At 43.0% G+C, this 16,393-nt stretch overlaps 1 protein-coding gene across 1 annotated transcript in view; it reads left to right on the plus strand.

The window, feature by feature from the left end:
* The first annotated feature begins 388 nt into the window (after nucleotides 1-388).
* Nucleotides 389-16,393, plus strand: part of SKIL (SKI like proto-oncogene) — a 38,512-nt gene continuing 22,507 nt past the window's right edge. Inside the window, exons 1-3 of the mRNA XM_054040335.1 lie at nucleotides 389-474; nucleotides 1,948-3,934; nucleotides 11,086-11,183. Coding sequence (XP_053896310.1) covers nucleotides 2,828-3,934; nucleotides 11,086-11,183 — 1,205 coding nt within the window. The 5' untranslated portion in view covers nucleotides 389-474; nucleotides 1,948-2,827. The remainder of the gene's footprint in view (nucleotides 475-1,947; nucleotides 3,935-11,085; nucleotides 11,184-16,393) is intronic.

The following is a 16,393-nucleotide window of genomic DNA, read 5'->3' on the forward strand; positions in this document are numbered from 1 at the left end:
GAAGGGGGTGTGGTCCCTGTGAGGGGCAGGGGGGAACTTTCTGGGAAGGGGCGGGGTCACTCACGGAGGGGGGCTGGGTCTCTTTGAAGGAGGGGGGTAATCCGTGGCCCCTCACGGAAGTGGGGTGGGCCCTGGAGGAGCGTGGGGTTCTCTCAGGGAAGGGCCCAGGGGTCACGGAAGGGGGCGGGGGGTGCGTGTGGGGAAAGCGCTGCGCACTGGGACGGGAGCGCTCCGTGTGGAGACGAGGGAGGAGGGTCTCGCTACCTGACACCAGCTTTTCGCTGGGGGGGGGGAGGGGGAGCCGCTCGCAGCCGCCGCGGCGCTACCCCAGACAGTAGGCGGGGCTGGAGGCGGGGGCGCGCGCCCGCCGGGTTGGTGCCCGCGCGCCGCCGTCTCCGCAGTGAGGTCACGGGTGGGCGGTGCGTGCGCGGCTTCTGCTCCACTGTTGGGGTGTCGGAGACCCCACGATGCAGGGTGAGCAGCCGGGCGGCGGGGTGAGGGGACCTGCTACCGACGCGGCGGGCAGAGCGCCCCCGGGGGGGCGGGAGGGGGGCTAGGGGGAGTGCGCGCGGCGGAGAGGGGGAGGGGAGGTTAGTCGTGAGAGGGGTAGGAGTGTCTGGGGGGAAGGGGGCAAATCCAGGGGACTGTGTGGAGAGGAGCTGATTATGCCTGCGCTGGGGGAGTGTCTGTGGGGGATGGGGGTTTAGTCCATAGGCGTCTGTGGGGGAGGGAGCATTATCCCTAAGCTGGGGGAGTGTCTGTGGGGGATGGGGCTTAGTGGGGGAGGGAGGGGTGTTATTTCGTGGTCGGGTGTGCGTTCGGGGGAGGGGGACCCCATCAGGAGGGGGGGGTCATAATGTGGGGAGTGGCTGAATGAAGGGAATTATTCCTGGCTGGGAAGGGTGGGTTGTGTGTGTGTCCTGGGGGTGGGGTTGTAAAGAGTTGGGTGGTGGGGTTTGTGTGTGGATGGGGCCGAGGAGAAGTTGTGTGTGTGACGTGTGCCGCTGAGAGGTGGGAATCAGGGGGCTACACGAGAATTGTCAGTGGGTTGGAAGAGTCAGTGGTAGGTTTGAATGCGGGATCACTTCAGTATTTGGGGTGTCCGTGGAAGGAAGGAGGAAAGGGTAAATCCTGTGTTTGATGGAGTCCAGTCAGAGGAGAGCCTGGGTAATGGTTGAGTGAGTGATGTAGACTGAGGTGGAGGTGAGTCATGGGCGGGAGGGGCAGGCTAGTCTGGGTGGAGTGTGAGAGAGACGGGATGGTGGTGAGTGTTGGGGTTATTCCAGGAAGGGTCAGTGTGTCAGAGGAAAGCATGGGGGAGGGGACGTTAATCTCAGGGAAAATATAGCGCATGTGAGCTGTGGAAAATCACATAATAAGTATAGAGGTTGGCTGAGAGGAAGCAGTAGTGGTGAGTGTTGCATGGCGTCTGGTGTGGGAAAGGGTCTAGGCTGTTTCAGTTTAGTTATGTTGGATTTGTTTGGATGTAAAAAGTGTGAGAATTGAGGTTGGGCGAAAATACCTTCATTTCACGAACATATTCAAGGAAAGAGGGGCTGGCTAGTTGTCCCCTTTCCCTGTGTTAATCTTCTTTTATTTTGCAGTGCATGGAAGAGAGATGTGGTAATTCCTTTTTTTCTGGATTCTGTCCCTGGGCTTTATAGAGCATTGAATGGGGTGAGGGAATAGGTGATTCCCCTCTGTGTCCCCTTTGCCACATGTTTGCAGCACTCTGAGTTACATTGTTGCTGCAAGATTTATGCAGCTGCCATAATAGGGTTTATGATTTTAAATCAAAGCTCTCTCCAAATTAGTTAGTTATTTAGGGAATGTATTCCTACTTTACTATATTGAATCCATTTCAAAATTGAGAGACCGTTTTAGATAAAGATTGTACTCTTCAAATAAATTAGAATGATGATTACTGATCTTTTCTTCTTTTTACAGGTTATATAAAAGGATTGACAGAGATTTGTATTACTGGCCCCAAAAATGAATCTTGCTGATGGCCTGGATCTTATTTTCATTGCCAATAAGTTGGGGTTGGAAAACTGATACATGCTAGGGTAATTTTTACTGATGCTGACACTATAGGGATGTTTAGTTTCCACCAGCAACCCCGGATCAGCCTTTAATTTGTGGATTTATCACTGAATTACTATAATAAATTTCTCCACCACTGGAGGTGTGATTTAAATTTGGCTGCACAATAAATAAATAAAGCGACTAAGCTCTGTGCTGGATCCTGTGAGTTGAAAGGGATGTGCTGCATAAGTATACATACAACTGAAATTAACTTTTGGAAGATTTGCATTAACACCAGCACTGCTCAGTGAGAACAAGTGATAATTTTTGTATTTTAATACTTAAATGCAAGCATATAAGAAAAGCTAATATGTTTTTTAAAAGAAAAACTTAATCAATACCAGACTTTTTTTGCACCAAACCCCAATTTTTCTACTAGATTAATTCATTGGAATGATCTATAAATAATGGTGTAGGGGTATGAAATTATACCCTTTTGTATGTACATTGTGCTGTCCATTTAATAAAAGAGAACTGAACAAATATTTTTAAACCCAAAATAAAACTTTTGTTAACCCTTCCACCCTTGAATTTGATGCTGCTATATGCAGAACGGATTACATTTGTAGCTCTTGAGGTCTAAGGATTAAATCCTCACTTTAAGGAGGTGGCACAACATTTGCTGGGTGTGAGAGAATTAAAATAATTGGAAATTGGCGTGTTTTTAAGAAAAACAAAACAAACACACAACTAGGAAGATGCACATTTCAAATTTATTTATTTAAAATTCTGCAGTTCAGTGATGGAAAGTCCACAAACAGATTTCTCTGTAAGTCCAGGTTCTGAGCAAAAAGAGAGTGAGGTCCAAGAAGATGGCAGTCCACCAGTAAAAAAAGTAATGACAGAGAAGCATGTAAATAGCAAAGTACAAGCTGTAGTAAATAAGTTGCCAACAATAAAGAAGGAAAATGTGGATGAATATGAAGAAACTCCCATGGAGTCTGATGGAGAAAATGCCAAACCAAACAGTACTACATTATCGGAGTCTTTAAATTTAAATCCTGGTTTGCAACACACATTGGCACAGTTCCATTTAAGCAGCCAGAGTTCACTGGGTGGACCAGCAGCTTTTTCAGCTCGTTATTCCCAGGAAAGCATGTCACCCACTGTCTTCGTGCCTCTTCCATCACCACAGATACTTCCTAGTCCACTGCTCATTCCTTCAGACAGTTCCACTGAGCTCACTCAGAGTATACTAGAGGGAGAATCTATTTCTTGTTTTAAAGTTGGAGGGGAAAAGAGACTCTGTTTGCCTCAAGTGTTGAATTCAGTGCTCCGAGACTTTTCACTACAGCAAATTAATACAGTGTGCGATGAACTGTATATATACTGCTCGAGGTGCACTTCTGACCAGCTTCATATCCTAAAGGTTTTGGGAATCCTTCCGTTTAATGCCCCATCCTGTGGGTTGATCACACTGACTGATGCTCAAAGACTATGCAATGCTTTACTACGTCCTCGCACTTTTCCTCAAAATGGCACTCTGCTTCCTGCAAAAAACACATTGGTCCAATTGAAAGAGACTGGCAGTGCCTTTGAAGTAGAGCATGAATGCTTGGGCAAGTGCCAAGGTTTGTTTGCACCTCAATTTTATCTTCAGCCGGATGCTCCGTGTATCCAGTGTTTGGAGTGCTATGGAATGTTTTCACCCCAGACATTTGTGATGCATTCGCATAGATCTCCTGACAAGAGGACCTGCCACTGGGGCTTTGAATCAGCCAAATGGCATTGTTATCTTCATGTTAACCAAAAATATTTAGGCACTTCAGAGGAGAGAAAACTGAAGCATCTTTTGGAGGAAATGAAGGAGAAGTTTAGCATGAAAAATCAGAAGAGAATTCAATCCAAAGTAAGTTAAACTACCCTTGAAAAACTTGTGGATCAAAGATGAAATATTTATTTTTAGAAGTATGTTCATTTTTATCAATATGAATAGGTATCAGACCAAGTATAAGTTAAGTCCACTATAAATCTTCAACACAGATAATACAAAGCAGTAGTGAATATTCCTTTTGTGTTGGAGTTTTTATGGTGGTAGAAAACTTGCCAAAAAACATTTAGTCTAAAAGCTAGGTTTCTTTTTTTTTTAAACTGGCAAAAGCTAGGAACTTTAGAACCATCATGGAAACACTGTGCAACTTTTCTCATTTCAATTATCAATTTTGTGTGATATTCTATGTAGTGTGCGCGCCAAGGCTAAGCAAAGCAGGAGGGAGCCTAAGAATGGAGCGTCAGCTTTAATTCTGTTTTTGTCAGTTAAAGCGAGTTTATTAGCTTGCCAAACACCTGGTAGCATGCCATGATTTTTCAATTCATGTAATGGTACATTGATAAGATACTATTTAGAAATGGAAGACTCTGGTAATGTGTTTTCTTTTTTTTTTTTTTTTCTCATTAAACAGGTTATATATAATATAGATATGCCATACATGTTTTTTTAAGCACTCTAACTAACAGTTCTTTATGCTAGCAGATTGAGATACTATGGAGGGACTTGTAATAAAAATATGCAAATAGTATTGCTATAAATCTCTATATTGCTTCACAAACATAAAGCTTGTCCATGCCCAAAGAGCTCATAATCTGAAAAATAAGACAAATATTAGCCAAAACATTAAATAGTCCTAGTGAAGGAATTATTAGTGCTTGAATAAGTGGGTTATAAGAGATTTGGAGGAGAAGTGAGGGTAAGTGATGGGTGAAGACAGGAGATTGTTTTGAAGCACTGATTGCCTTGATGTTTGTGTGCAACTACATCTCTACCCTGATATAATGCGGTCCGATATAACGTGAATTCGGATATAACACAGTAAAGCAGCGCTCCAGGGGACGGGGCTGCTTTACCTCGTTATATCCGAATTCATGTTACTGCAAGCGGTTCGTCTGCGCCTCCCCTGTTACTTGCTGCGGCCCTCTCCGGGGCCTCCCACCCCAGCTCACCTCCACTCCGCCGCTTCCCACGAGTGCGCCGCAGCTCCGCTTCTTCCCCCTCCCTCCCAGGCTTGCCGTGCCAATCAGCTGTTTTGCACAGCAAGCTTGGGAGGGAGGAGAAGCAGAGCTGAGCAGCGTGCTCGTGGGAGGAGGAGGAGGAGGAGCAGGCGGAGCGGAGGTGAGCTGGAATGGGAAGTGGTTCCTCTGTGCTCCCCCCTTTACTTGCTGCGGCCCCCCGGCCCCAGCTTACCTCCACTCCGCCTCCTCCCGCGAGCGAGCGCGCCGCCGCTGCTCTGCTCTCCCCCCTCCCCCCATTCCAGGCTTGCCAGGCCAAACAGCTGATTGGCTTGGCAAGCTTGGGTTGGGGGGAGAAGCTGGGGCGGGGAGCAGTAAAAGTGGTTTCTCTCCCTATCCTGATGTAACGCGGTCTCACCTATAACACAGTGAGATTTTTTGGCTCCCGAGGACCGCATTATATCGGGGTAGAGGTGTATTAATTTTTCTGTAGGGAGAGTTTAAACTTTGAGGTTTTGAAATGCTTCCCTCTTCCTGTTGGGTTACATTGTGTTCTTTGAAGCATTTACCTGTCTACTTTCAAGCTACAGGCCTGATCACACACCCATTAAAATGGGTGCAAGTTTTTCCATCCAATTTAATGGGAGCAGCAGCTGACCATGAACGTTACTGGTAGTTGGCACCCCTTGGAATCAAGTCCTGAGAAACCATCAGTATAGGGACCCAGGGGCTGCCCACTTTACAACAATAATGTGAAAGTTATTCATAGGCCCATAGAGAATTTTGACATTTTAACATTATAGCATGCCTTTAGCACATCCTCCTTCCACGCATACAATTATTACTAGTGTGCACAGATGTTCATAGTATGGTTGCTGGTGTGCTTGCTCCTAGAATGATTAACTACTACATCGCTCTATCATTGCAGTGCCACACACTGGTATAGCAGCTGCAAAAGTACAAATATTCTTTCTGTGCTTTCTACCTCTCAGTGACAGTTTTGACAGTCTAAAGCACTGGCTCTGTCACTTCTCAAGCTGGTTGTATGCAGGCCCAAAAGTAACAAGGGCAATGTTCAGGTGGTCTCTGCTGGGTCTAGTCCATGAAACCCACCAGCTCAGAGCAGGTCTGAGGGCAGCAGCGGTAGTATTAAGTTTGTGTTGTCTTTTCTTGTTCACCCTTGCAGAACTCTTCTCCCCCTCCCCCCAGCAAAGGAGGACATGGAAATAGAATGATAAATACAATTTTATGATAATTTTGGACTGCCCCACTCCTATTTCTTGCTGCTAAAGGGAAACAAAAGAGAATGAAACATAAGGCACCTGCAGAACAGGAAAACAATAACACAAATTCAATTTTAAAAATTACTGAATAAAGAATTGAAAGTAATAAAATCAAGCTCCTTGAGCACTGTCACTTCCAGACCCCTAGTTGCCTGCCTCTTTTTTTTTTTTTTTTTTTGAAGTTTTCACTCTCCAGATTAATTCCCCTCACAATACAAGTATGCTTTGATCTCACCTATCTTAAAAAATAAAACACCCTTGACCCAAATGGTTTCACCGGCATTATTTCCCTTTTCCCCTTCACCTCCAAGCTAATTGAATTGACTGTCTACAGTTGATGTATTGACTTTCTCTCATTCAGCTCAGTTCTTGACTCTCAACAATCCAATTTCCATTCCATTGAAACTGCTCTCACTAAACTCTCTAATGATCTATTCAATGGCACGTCTACACTACAAGTGCTGCAGTAGCACAGCTGCGGTACAGCAGGTATGGTGCTGTAGCATAGATACTTGCTATAGCAATGGAAGGGGCCCTCCAAGATATATATTGGTACCAGTGCTGTTCAGCATAAATGATCTGGAAAAGGGGAAGAACAGTGAGGTGGTAAAATTTGCAGGTAATACAAAAAAATATTCAAGATTGATAAGTCAAAAGCTGACTGTAAAGAGTTACAAAGAGATCCCACTAAATTGGGTGACAAAAGGGCGGATGAAATTCAATGTTGATAAATGCAAAGTAATACACATCAGAAAAAATAATCCTAGCTATACATACAAAATGTTGAGCTCTAAATTAGCTGTTATCACTCATCAAAGAGATCTTGCAGTCATTGTGGATAGGTCCCTGAAAAGATCTGCTAAATGTGCAGTGGAAGTCAAGAAAGCTAACAGAATGTTAGGAAAGGGGTAGATAATAAGACAGAAAATATCATAATGCCACTACATAAATCCATGGTACACCCACTCCTTATATGTTGCTTGCAGTTTTGGTCCCCCATCTCAAAAAAGATATATTAGAAGTGGAAAAGTTTCAGAGATGAGCAATGAAAATGATTAGGGTATGGAACAGTTTCAATGTGAGGAGGGAGAAAAAAGACTGGGACGGTTCATCATAGAAAAGAGACAACTAAGGGGAGGTATGATAGAGGTCTATAAAATTATGAATGGTATGGAGAAAGTGATTAGGGACGTGTTATTTACCCTTTCACATAACACATGAAGTAGTGGTTGTCCAATGAAATTAATACAATTAAAAAAAAAAAGGAAATATTTCTTCACACAGTGTACAGTCAACTTGTGGAACTCATTGCAATGGGATGTTGTGAAGTCCAAAAGTATAACGGTTCAAAAAAGAATTAGATAAGTTAGTGGAGGATAGGTCCATCAGTGGCTATTAACCAAGATGGTCAGGAATGCAACCCCATGTTCCAGGTGTCCTTCAACCTCCAACTGCCACTGACCACTATCAGAGACAGGTTATTGGGCTAGATGGATCATTGGTCTGACCCAGTATGCCTGTTCTTCTGTTCATATGTAATCAAAACTGAGCTGGCATCTCCCCCAAACCATTACCTTCCTTTCCTTTCACGAAGGCCCAGGTAGCCTGAATGTCATCACAGCCCTATCTCTGGACCCACATATATAGGCAGTGTCTAAATCTTGCCGCTTTTTATGTACCAGTTCAAAGATCTAACAACTGTCTGTTCAGGCTGCTTAAACTCTTGCCCTGATCACTGTGATCTCCTCCTCCCTGGCCTTGACTGCTGCAGTCGTCTTCTCACCCACCCCCACTTTGGTCTCCCTTTAGTTTATTCAGAATGCTGGTAGGATCATTTTAGTAGAACATTGCTCTGACCACCCGACCTCTACCTCTTTGCATCCCTCCATTGATTATGCTTCTGATGAAGGATTTTAAATGTAAAGACTATTTAACCCCACCTTACCTAGATCTATTATCTTATATTGTTGACCTTCACCTTTGCTCTGTCCATGATCTCTGTTTTGATTGCCTTCTAGTCTGCTTTTCCCACAAGTGCCACCACACTGCTCAGTAGGTATGGGGAAAACTCCCAGTCACAATCTACAGTCAACAGTTTTTCTTTTGAATCTCTCCTTAAATCCTACCTCTGCAGTAGTTCTTAAAAACAAACCAACAAAAAACAACCAACCAACCAAAACCAAAAACCAAAAAAACCCCATACAAAACCCCTGTCAGCTGATAGTGGCTAAGCAGGTTATGAGCTGAAACCACTACCTACTATGCTCATTTAACTGATACCTTGTCTTCTCACTCCATTACATCACCATTTGTCTTTCATTCACGTGTTATGTCTTGTCTTACCTTGTGAGCTTTTTTGGGACAGAAAGGGTCTGAGTTACTTGTTTGTTCAGTACCTACCACAGTGATCTTCAGATCCCTGACTGAGGCCCTAGATGCTACCATGATACAAATATAAATACATTTCTTCATTTTATATTCATACTTTTATTAAGTTTTTGGCAATGACTTTTTTTTTTTTTTTTTTTTTTTTTTTAGAAAAGAGCCTGGAAGCATTTGTTTTATGTAAAAATGATTTTTATATAGCCTTTACAAACATGAGTAAAATGAGGTCAAATTTTAGGCTTACCAGCTTTGATAATGTCTTTTTATGTATAGTATATTTAAATATCTGTTAACTACTTAAAATCTGTGATTTGGTTGGAAATGCTTATATGTGCATATGCAGTCTATATTTAAATAGACACTTTCCCTCAGGGGCTGAAAATGTTATTAATAGTTTGGTTTAGAATGGCTGGACCTGGACAGTGAGTGAGAGAAAATGTTTTTAGGAAAACATTTCAATTATATATTTAAATGTATCTGCCAGAGGCTTTACCAAGTAACATTTTCATTGTATTTGGAATAATTCAGTTGTGAAATAGACACCGAAGGAGAACATGTGCATTAAAAAAACTGGTCTGATAGTATAGTAATGTATAACATAATTGTATAAAAGGTCATCTGTAAGTTAAAACATCTGATATAAAAGATAGAGATAATGTAATCCAGAAATGATAAAAGTAAAAATCATACTGTACAATAGCCATTATATAAGTAGAAGAATGAATATAAAGTATTTAAATTATCAGAATGACCTCACTAATAGACTGGAATCCAGCTTCTCAGGCCATTTGTGTGGAAGTTATGTGTTCTCTGTATTTCAAATCCTTTACATTTAAGGTAGTATTTATTGTCTTAAAAGCTTTTACCATTCTGGGACCTAGCTCCTTTGGGGCCTACATCTTCCCAGTGTCCTGTCCTGAGTTCAGTAGGGGGCATTCTTGATTTTAGTTCCTAAGATTGAACTTGGTAGACTGAAGATTCTGATTGGAAGGTTGTTGGCTACGAACTTGCTCTCTGTCACGGTCTGTTAGAGTTCAAGTTTGACTCTATAGGGTGAAGTGCAAGGTACGCTTATCTAATCAGGTATTCTCTCAACAGCTAAGGATGTAGTTATGAGAACTTATTTTTGGAATTCCTACTGCAAGGTTGTTATATACTGGTAGATATATGTGTGCACACTTTTAAAATTTTTTTTCATAGGTGTTAAAATATGTGTGTTGTTCATGTGTGTATCAGACTCTCTTGTGGTAATATTACTGCTTTTTGCACAGTGGAGCATTGAATATTGCCAGAAATTGATAAGGAATGTTTGCCAGGCTCCTTATTCTTGAAACAAAATGAACAAGAATTTCTATTCAAATATGAAATGAGGAAGCCTTTTAAGATGTCATTCCATAGCAATATCTAAAGTATGTCAGTATTTCAAGATAACAATGTTGTGTCATGTTATTGTGGTGAATCTGTCCCTCCTCTATAAACAGAAATCTATGACTCGTAAAATCCCCTAGTGTGTGATTGGAGTAATTTGCTGCTGCTTGTTTTTTTTTGTAGACTTCATTTTGCAATGAAGTATGTGACAACTGTGTAAAGTGAGGTGAACATTTCATTGTAGCATGGGCCCTGTCCTTGCCCCCATTAGCAGTCCTGGGTTCTACTTCCCTTTACTACATATAATTATAGTATGCTTCTGGCAGAAATTTGGAAAGCCTATGAAATCTTTGTATGGATTTTTAAGGAGTTTTCCAATGCAGTTCAGTATGAAGACTAGGCTCAGGGATAAAGTGCATATTACTACTTTTTCCCTCTTGCTTTCTAGATATAGCTAATATAGATATTGTTAAAGTTGAATTTATGTGTAACACAATACATTTCTAAAATAAATAAGCAGCATCTTTCTTTTTAATCAAGAAGTTAATATCTGTAGTTTTAAGGTATATATTTGCAGTGTAGACACCCATTCTGTCTTTTTGCATGCCATATTTCAATCTAAGAGTTATCAGTTACTGAGATGCCGTACTTGAAAAGTAATCCATTTGTGTTGTGTCTCTGAGCCAATTTTAAACTAGCATAGGTGAAAGTTCTATGTTTATATTTAATGCAGTTTCATCTTTACCCACAGTTAGATGGGACAAATTAGAGGTCATGCAGCTTTCCTTGCCCCACATTGCTGCTCTTCATTGGCCTATATTTCCTTTCTCCTCTCTCTGTTCCTCCATCCCCATCTGGCTTATGCTGCCCAGCTTGAAATAAAATGAGTTTATTGTATAAATGCCATTAATAATTGAATAACATTTTTACTAACTCTTTAGCAAAGCTGACTGGTTAGAAGTTGAAAAATGAGTAAAAACAACCCTAAATTGGTTTTATTTCTTTATTTTTATTTCAGGCAGATCCTCAGGAAAGCCTAGAATTGCAGCAATGGTATCCAGTTATAAAGCATGAAGCAGACCCTGTTACTCAATCACATTCATTCGTCCATCCCAGGTAACTGAACATCTTCTACAGAAATGTGTATGTTCAGTATAATAGTTCTTTAATGATTCAAAGATTATTTTAGGTTTTAAAATGTAATTATAACTTTACTTGTTAACTGAAATTTTATGGGAAAATTGCAGCATATTGCACAAGGATAAGTTAAGTCTACTGGATTTTTTTAGTGTAAGGTAGTGAAGTTGTCATGCTTAGTGCTAATAAACAAATGATTTATTTGTTTATTAATAATAACTTTGTTTTGCTTAATAGAGATGTTTGAGCATTGTTGAACTGGAAAAAATTGGAAAGTGCAATTACACTGAGTCACTTTTCAAAGTAAAAATGGCTTTGTGGTGGATGCTAAATTCTAATCTCTCTGTAACTTAATGTGTGTGTAGAAAGCCACACACCTCATTAATGCCATAATTGAAACATAATTTTCATATATAACTAGGACCAACTCTTTCCATAGTTTGTGTTCTACATTGAAGCAAGGTGGGACCTCCCCCTTCTGATGACATGTCTGTAAAATGCTGACTACTGCAGTTGATTAGTTGGTTTCCTGATTTCACAAACCAAGCACATTTCTTCAGTATAGCACTCACTTCATCCCTATAGCAGTCAGAAAAACAGTGTTTTTTCTTTGAGTATGTGTCAGTGTGGATTCCACTGTAAGTGCATGTGTGCCTCATGTGCGTGAGATAAGATTCCTTTGAATAGCCATGTTTATGGGGGCCACTCATGCACATCAATGCTCTTCCCCTCTGTCAGACACACTGTGTTATGGCTAGGTGAGGAGCTTTGCAGTGGTTGCCTCTTTTCATGGTAGACTAATCTGTCAGGTTCAAACCCTGCTTGTCCTGTGATGGCCTCATCCCACTTATGGATGGACACAGTCTATGCCTTTCCCACTTGGGAGAGAGCAACATCACAGACAGGTGCTCTATGTGCTGGTCTTTCCCCTCAAGGATTCACAAGTCCAGTGACGCTCGGCTCAGGTTACATCTGTTAGAGCAGTCCATGCAGGTCACTTATGACCCAGAGGAGATGCTAATGGCTCAACCTGAGCCAAAGAAATAATCTGCTAGCATTCCTCAAGCAGACACCATAATCTGGGGTTTCGAAAAGAAGAATACATTGAAGAAGGAGCCAAGAACATTGGTACTGATAACTTCAACGATGATGACTTCTACACCAACTACCTCGGGACCAACTCTGACAAGTTCAGCATGTGTGCCACTAACACCAAAGGGAGACTCTGAAAGGCAAGGCTGGATGGAGTGCAAACACTGTGCAAGCACCACATCGGACCACCTCACAAAAAGGACTCAAAACCCTACTTCTCCAAAGGTAAAGCTTCCAAATTTCTATGGCTCCCAAATTAGAGAAGAAAAGCCAGTCAACTGATGTAGCAAGTGGTAAGGAAGTCCTGGTGCTGGCCTCACCATTGACCTTAGGACTGGTAGCCAAACCTGTCAAGGGTTTGAGCTATACCTAAATGGAGGAACTGGAGACATCCACTGCTCCTAACAGCGACCAGCGCAGGCTCTCCTAGCACTTGGATCATGCCACTCTACAGCCCCACTGTTTGAGGAAGTATACTCCATTTACAAATCATTCTTGCCGATGTTGTATAGAGATCTCTCTCCCCTACTATTGGAGAGTGGCCCTAGGAAGAGTTCTGAAGGCCACCAATTCTGGGCCCCACCTCCAGCAAGCCATGAATGGCATTGGGACGACCATCCTTAACCTGGCCAGCACCCTTGTAGCGTGTCACCGAGGCCATTCTGGCTGTACTGGGGACCAGTGTCAGATACGTTCCGGAGCAGACGTCTCTCTCATACATTGAGGCAAAGGACATCTTACTTCCCAGTAGCATCATTAGCCAGGCAACTCACTCCAGAACCAGAGTGACAACTGAGGGACAGCAACAATCTCACTCTCCACCTAAGGAATCATTTCTGTCATCATATAAAGCAGTAGCACAGCAGTCAACTTTGAAGCTTTTTGGGACCTTCTGTCCCAGATCACAGAGATCCTGGACATTGAAACCACAGTCATCCAGGGGAAGTCCCACAAACTTTTTTATATACTGAGCTCTACAATTCCATCCAGGATCACTTACCTTTCAAAGAGGGTATAGCTGAGCTGGCAAAGGGACTTTGGCAAACACTGTCTACTTTTCGTCCCACATCTAAATGAGTGGAAAAGAGATACAAGGTGCCCCCAAACGGCTTTGAATCTTTCTATGCCCACCCAAACACAGGGCACAAAGGATACACCTAAAGGTAAAGACCCTAAGAAACTGGAATGCTCTGGGTTCGAAGTATACTCTTTTGCCTCACTGCAGTTCCAGGTTGCGAACTACCAGGCCCTGTTTGCAAAATAACTTCCTCACCTGGGAAGGGGTCACTCCCTTCCTAAGATCCCCAGGAGAATAGGGAAGAACTAAAAAAATCAAGTATCAGAGGGGTAGCCATGTTAGTTTAGATCTGTAAAAAGCAACAGAGGGTCCTGTGGCACCTTTAAGACTAACAAATATATTGGAGCATAAGCTTTCGTGGGTGAATGCCCACTTCGTCAGACGCATGTAATGGAAGTTTCCAGAGGCAGGTATAAATATACAGGCAAGAATCAGTATGGAGATAACGAGGTTAATTCAGTCAGGGAGGGTGAGGTCCTCTGCTAGCAGTTGAGGTGTGAACACCAAGGGAGGAGAAACTGCTTCTATAGTTGGATAGCCATTAACAGTCTTTGTTTAATCCTGATCTGATGGTATCAAATTTGCAAATGAACTGAAGCTCAGCAGTTTCTCTTTGGAGTCTGGTCCTGAAGTTTTTTTGCTGTAAGATGTAAGAAAAACAACATCACTTGCCTCATAACCTAAGTCATGCAGAACGCAATGCCATCCACAGCCTCAGAAACAACCCTGACATTATAATCAAAGAGGCTGATAAAGGAGGTGCTGTTGTCATCATGAACAGGTCTGACTACCAGAAGGAGGCTGCCAGACAACGCTCCAATACCAAATTCTACAGGCCGCTTTCCTCAGATCCCACTGAGGAATATACTAAGAAACTGCACCATCTACTCAGGACACTCCCTACACTAACACAGGAACAAATCAACATACCCTTAGAGCCCCGACCGGGGTTATTCTATCTACCTCCCAAGATCCACAAACCTGGAAATCCTGGACGCCCCATCATCTCTGGAATTGGCACTCTCACTGAAGGACTATCCGGATATGTGGACTCTCTGCTCAGACTCTATGTCACCAGCACTCCCAGCTATCTCCATGACACCATTGATTTCCTGAGAAAACTACAATGCATTGGTGACCTCCCAGAAAACACCATCCTAGCCACCATGGGTGTGGAGGCTCTCTACACAAACATCCCACACACAGATGGAATACAAGCTGTCAGGAACAGTATACCTGATGATGACACAGCACAACTTGTTGCTGAGCTCTGTGACTTTATCCTCACGCACAATTATTTCAAATTTGGTGACAATATATACCTCCAGACCAGTGGCACCGCCATGGTCACCCGCATAGCCCCACAATATGCCAACATTTTTATGGCTGACCTGGAACAATGCTTCCTCACCTCTCGTCCACTCATGCCCCTTCTCTACCTATGCTACATTGATGACATCTTCATCATCTGGACCCAGGGGAAGGAGACCCTGGAAGAATTCCACCACGATTTCAACAGCTTCCACCCCACCATCAAACTCAGCCTGGACCAATCTACACAGGAGGTCCACTTCCTAGACACCACAGTACAAATAAGCGATGGTCACATTAACCCTATACCGAAAACCCACCGACCGCTACGCCTACCTTCATGCCTCCAGCTTCCACCCTGGACACACCATACGATCCATCATCTACAGCCAAGCGCTGAGGTACAACGCATCTGCTCCAACCCCTCAGACAGAGACCAACACCTACAAGATCTTCACCAAGCATTCTCAAAACTACGATACCCACACAAGGAAATAAGGAAACAAATCAACAGAGCCAGACATGTACCCAGAAGCCTCCTGTTAGAAGACAAGCCCAAGAAAGAAACCAACAGAACTCCACTGGCCATCACCTACAGTCCTCAGCTTAAACCTCTCCAACACATCATCAGTGATCTACAACCCATCCTGGACAATGATCCCTCGCTTTCACAGACCTTGGGAGGCAGGCCAGTCCTCGCCCACAGACAACCCGCCAACCTTAAGCATATTCTCACCAGCAACCATGCACTGAACCATAACAACTCTAACTCAGGAACCAATCCATGCAACAAACCTCAATGCCAACTCTGCCCACATATCTACACCAGCAACACCATCACAGGAGCTAACCAGATCAACTACAACATCACCAGTTCATTCACCTGCACGTCCACCAATGTTATATATGCCATCATGTGCCAGCAATGCCCCTCTGCTATGTACATTGGCCAAACTGGACAGTCACCATGTAAGAGGATAAATGGACACAAGTCAGATATCAGGAATGGCAATATACAAAAACCTGTAGGAGAACACTTCAACCTCCCTGGCCACACAATAGCAGCTGTAAAGGTAGCCATCTTTCAGCAAAAAAACTTCAGGACGAGACTCCAAAGAGAAACTGCTGAGCTCCAGTTCATTTGCAAATTTGACACCATCAGATCAGGATTAAACAAAGACTGTGAATGGCTATCCAACTACAGAAGCAGTTTCTCCTCCCTTGGTGTTCACACCTCAGCTATTAGCAGAGGAACTCACCCTACCTGATTGAACTAACCTTTTATCTCTATAGTGATTCTTGCCTGCATATTTATACCTGCCTCTGGAAACTTCCATTACATGTGTCTGATGAAGTGGGCATTCACCCACGAAAGCTTATGCTCCAGTACATTTGTTAGTCTTAAAGGTGCCACAGGACCCTCTGTTGCTTTAAAAAAAAAATCAGTTAAGGGTCAAATGGTTGCTGGAATGGCATTGCAAGTGGCCATGGACACAGCTGATATCAGCATGGGGTGGGAGATCGATGGCCATGGCCATCATGATGAGGCGGTCCTCATGGCTTCTAGCATCCAGTGTACCTAAAGAGGTGTAAACTACCATAGGGAATATGCCTTTTAAAGGGTTGGAGCTCTTGAGTCACAGAACAAAGTGCTCCCTTTATCTGCGGTCCTTAGGGATTTAAACCCTGGCTCCCTCTTGAAAAACAT

This window comes from Malaclemys terrapin, chromosome 9 (genome assembly GCF_027887155.1).
Source record: "Malaclemys terrapin pileata isolate rMalTer1 chromosome 9, rMalTer1.hap1, whole genome shotgun sequence".
In the NCBI taxonomy this organism is placed as follows: Eukaryota; Metazoa; Chordata; order Testudines; family Emydidae; genus Malaclemys; species Malaclemys terrapin.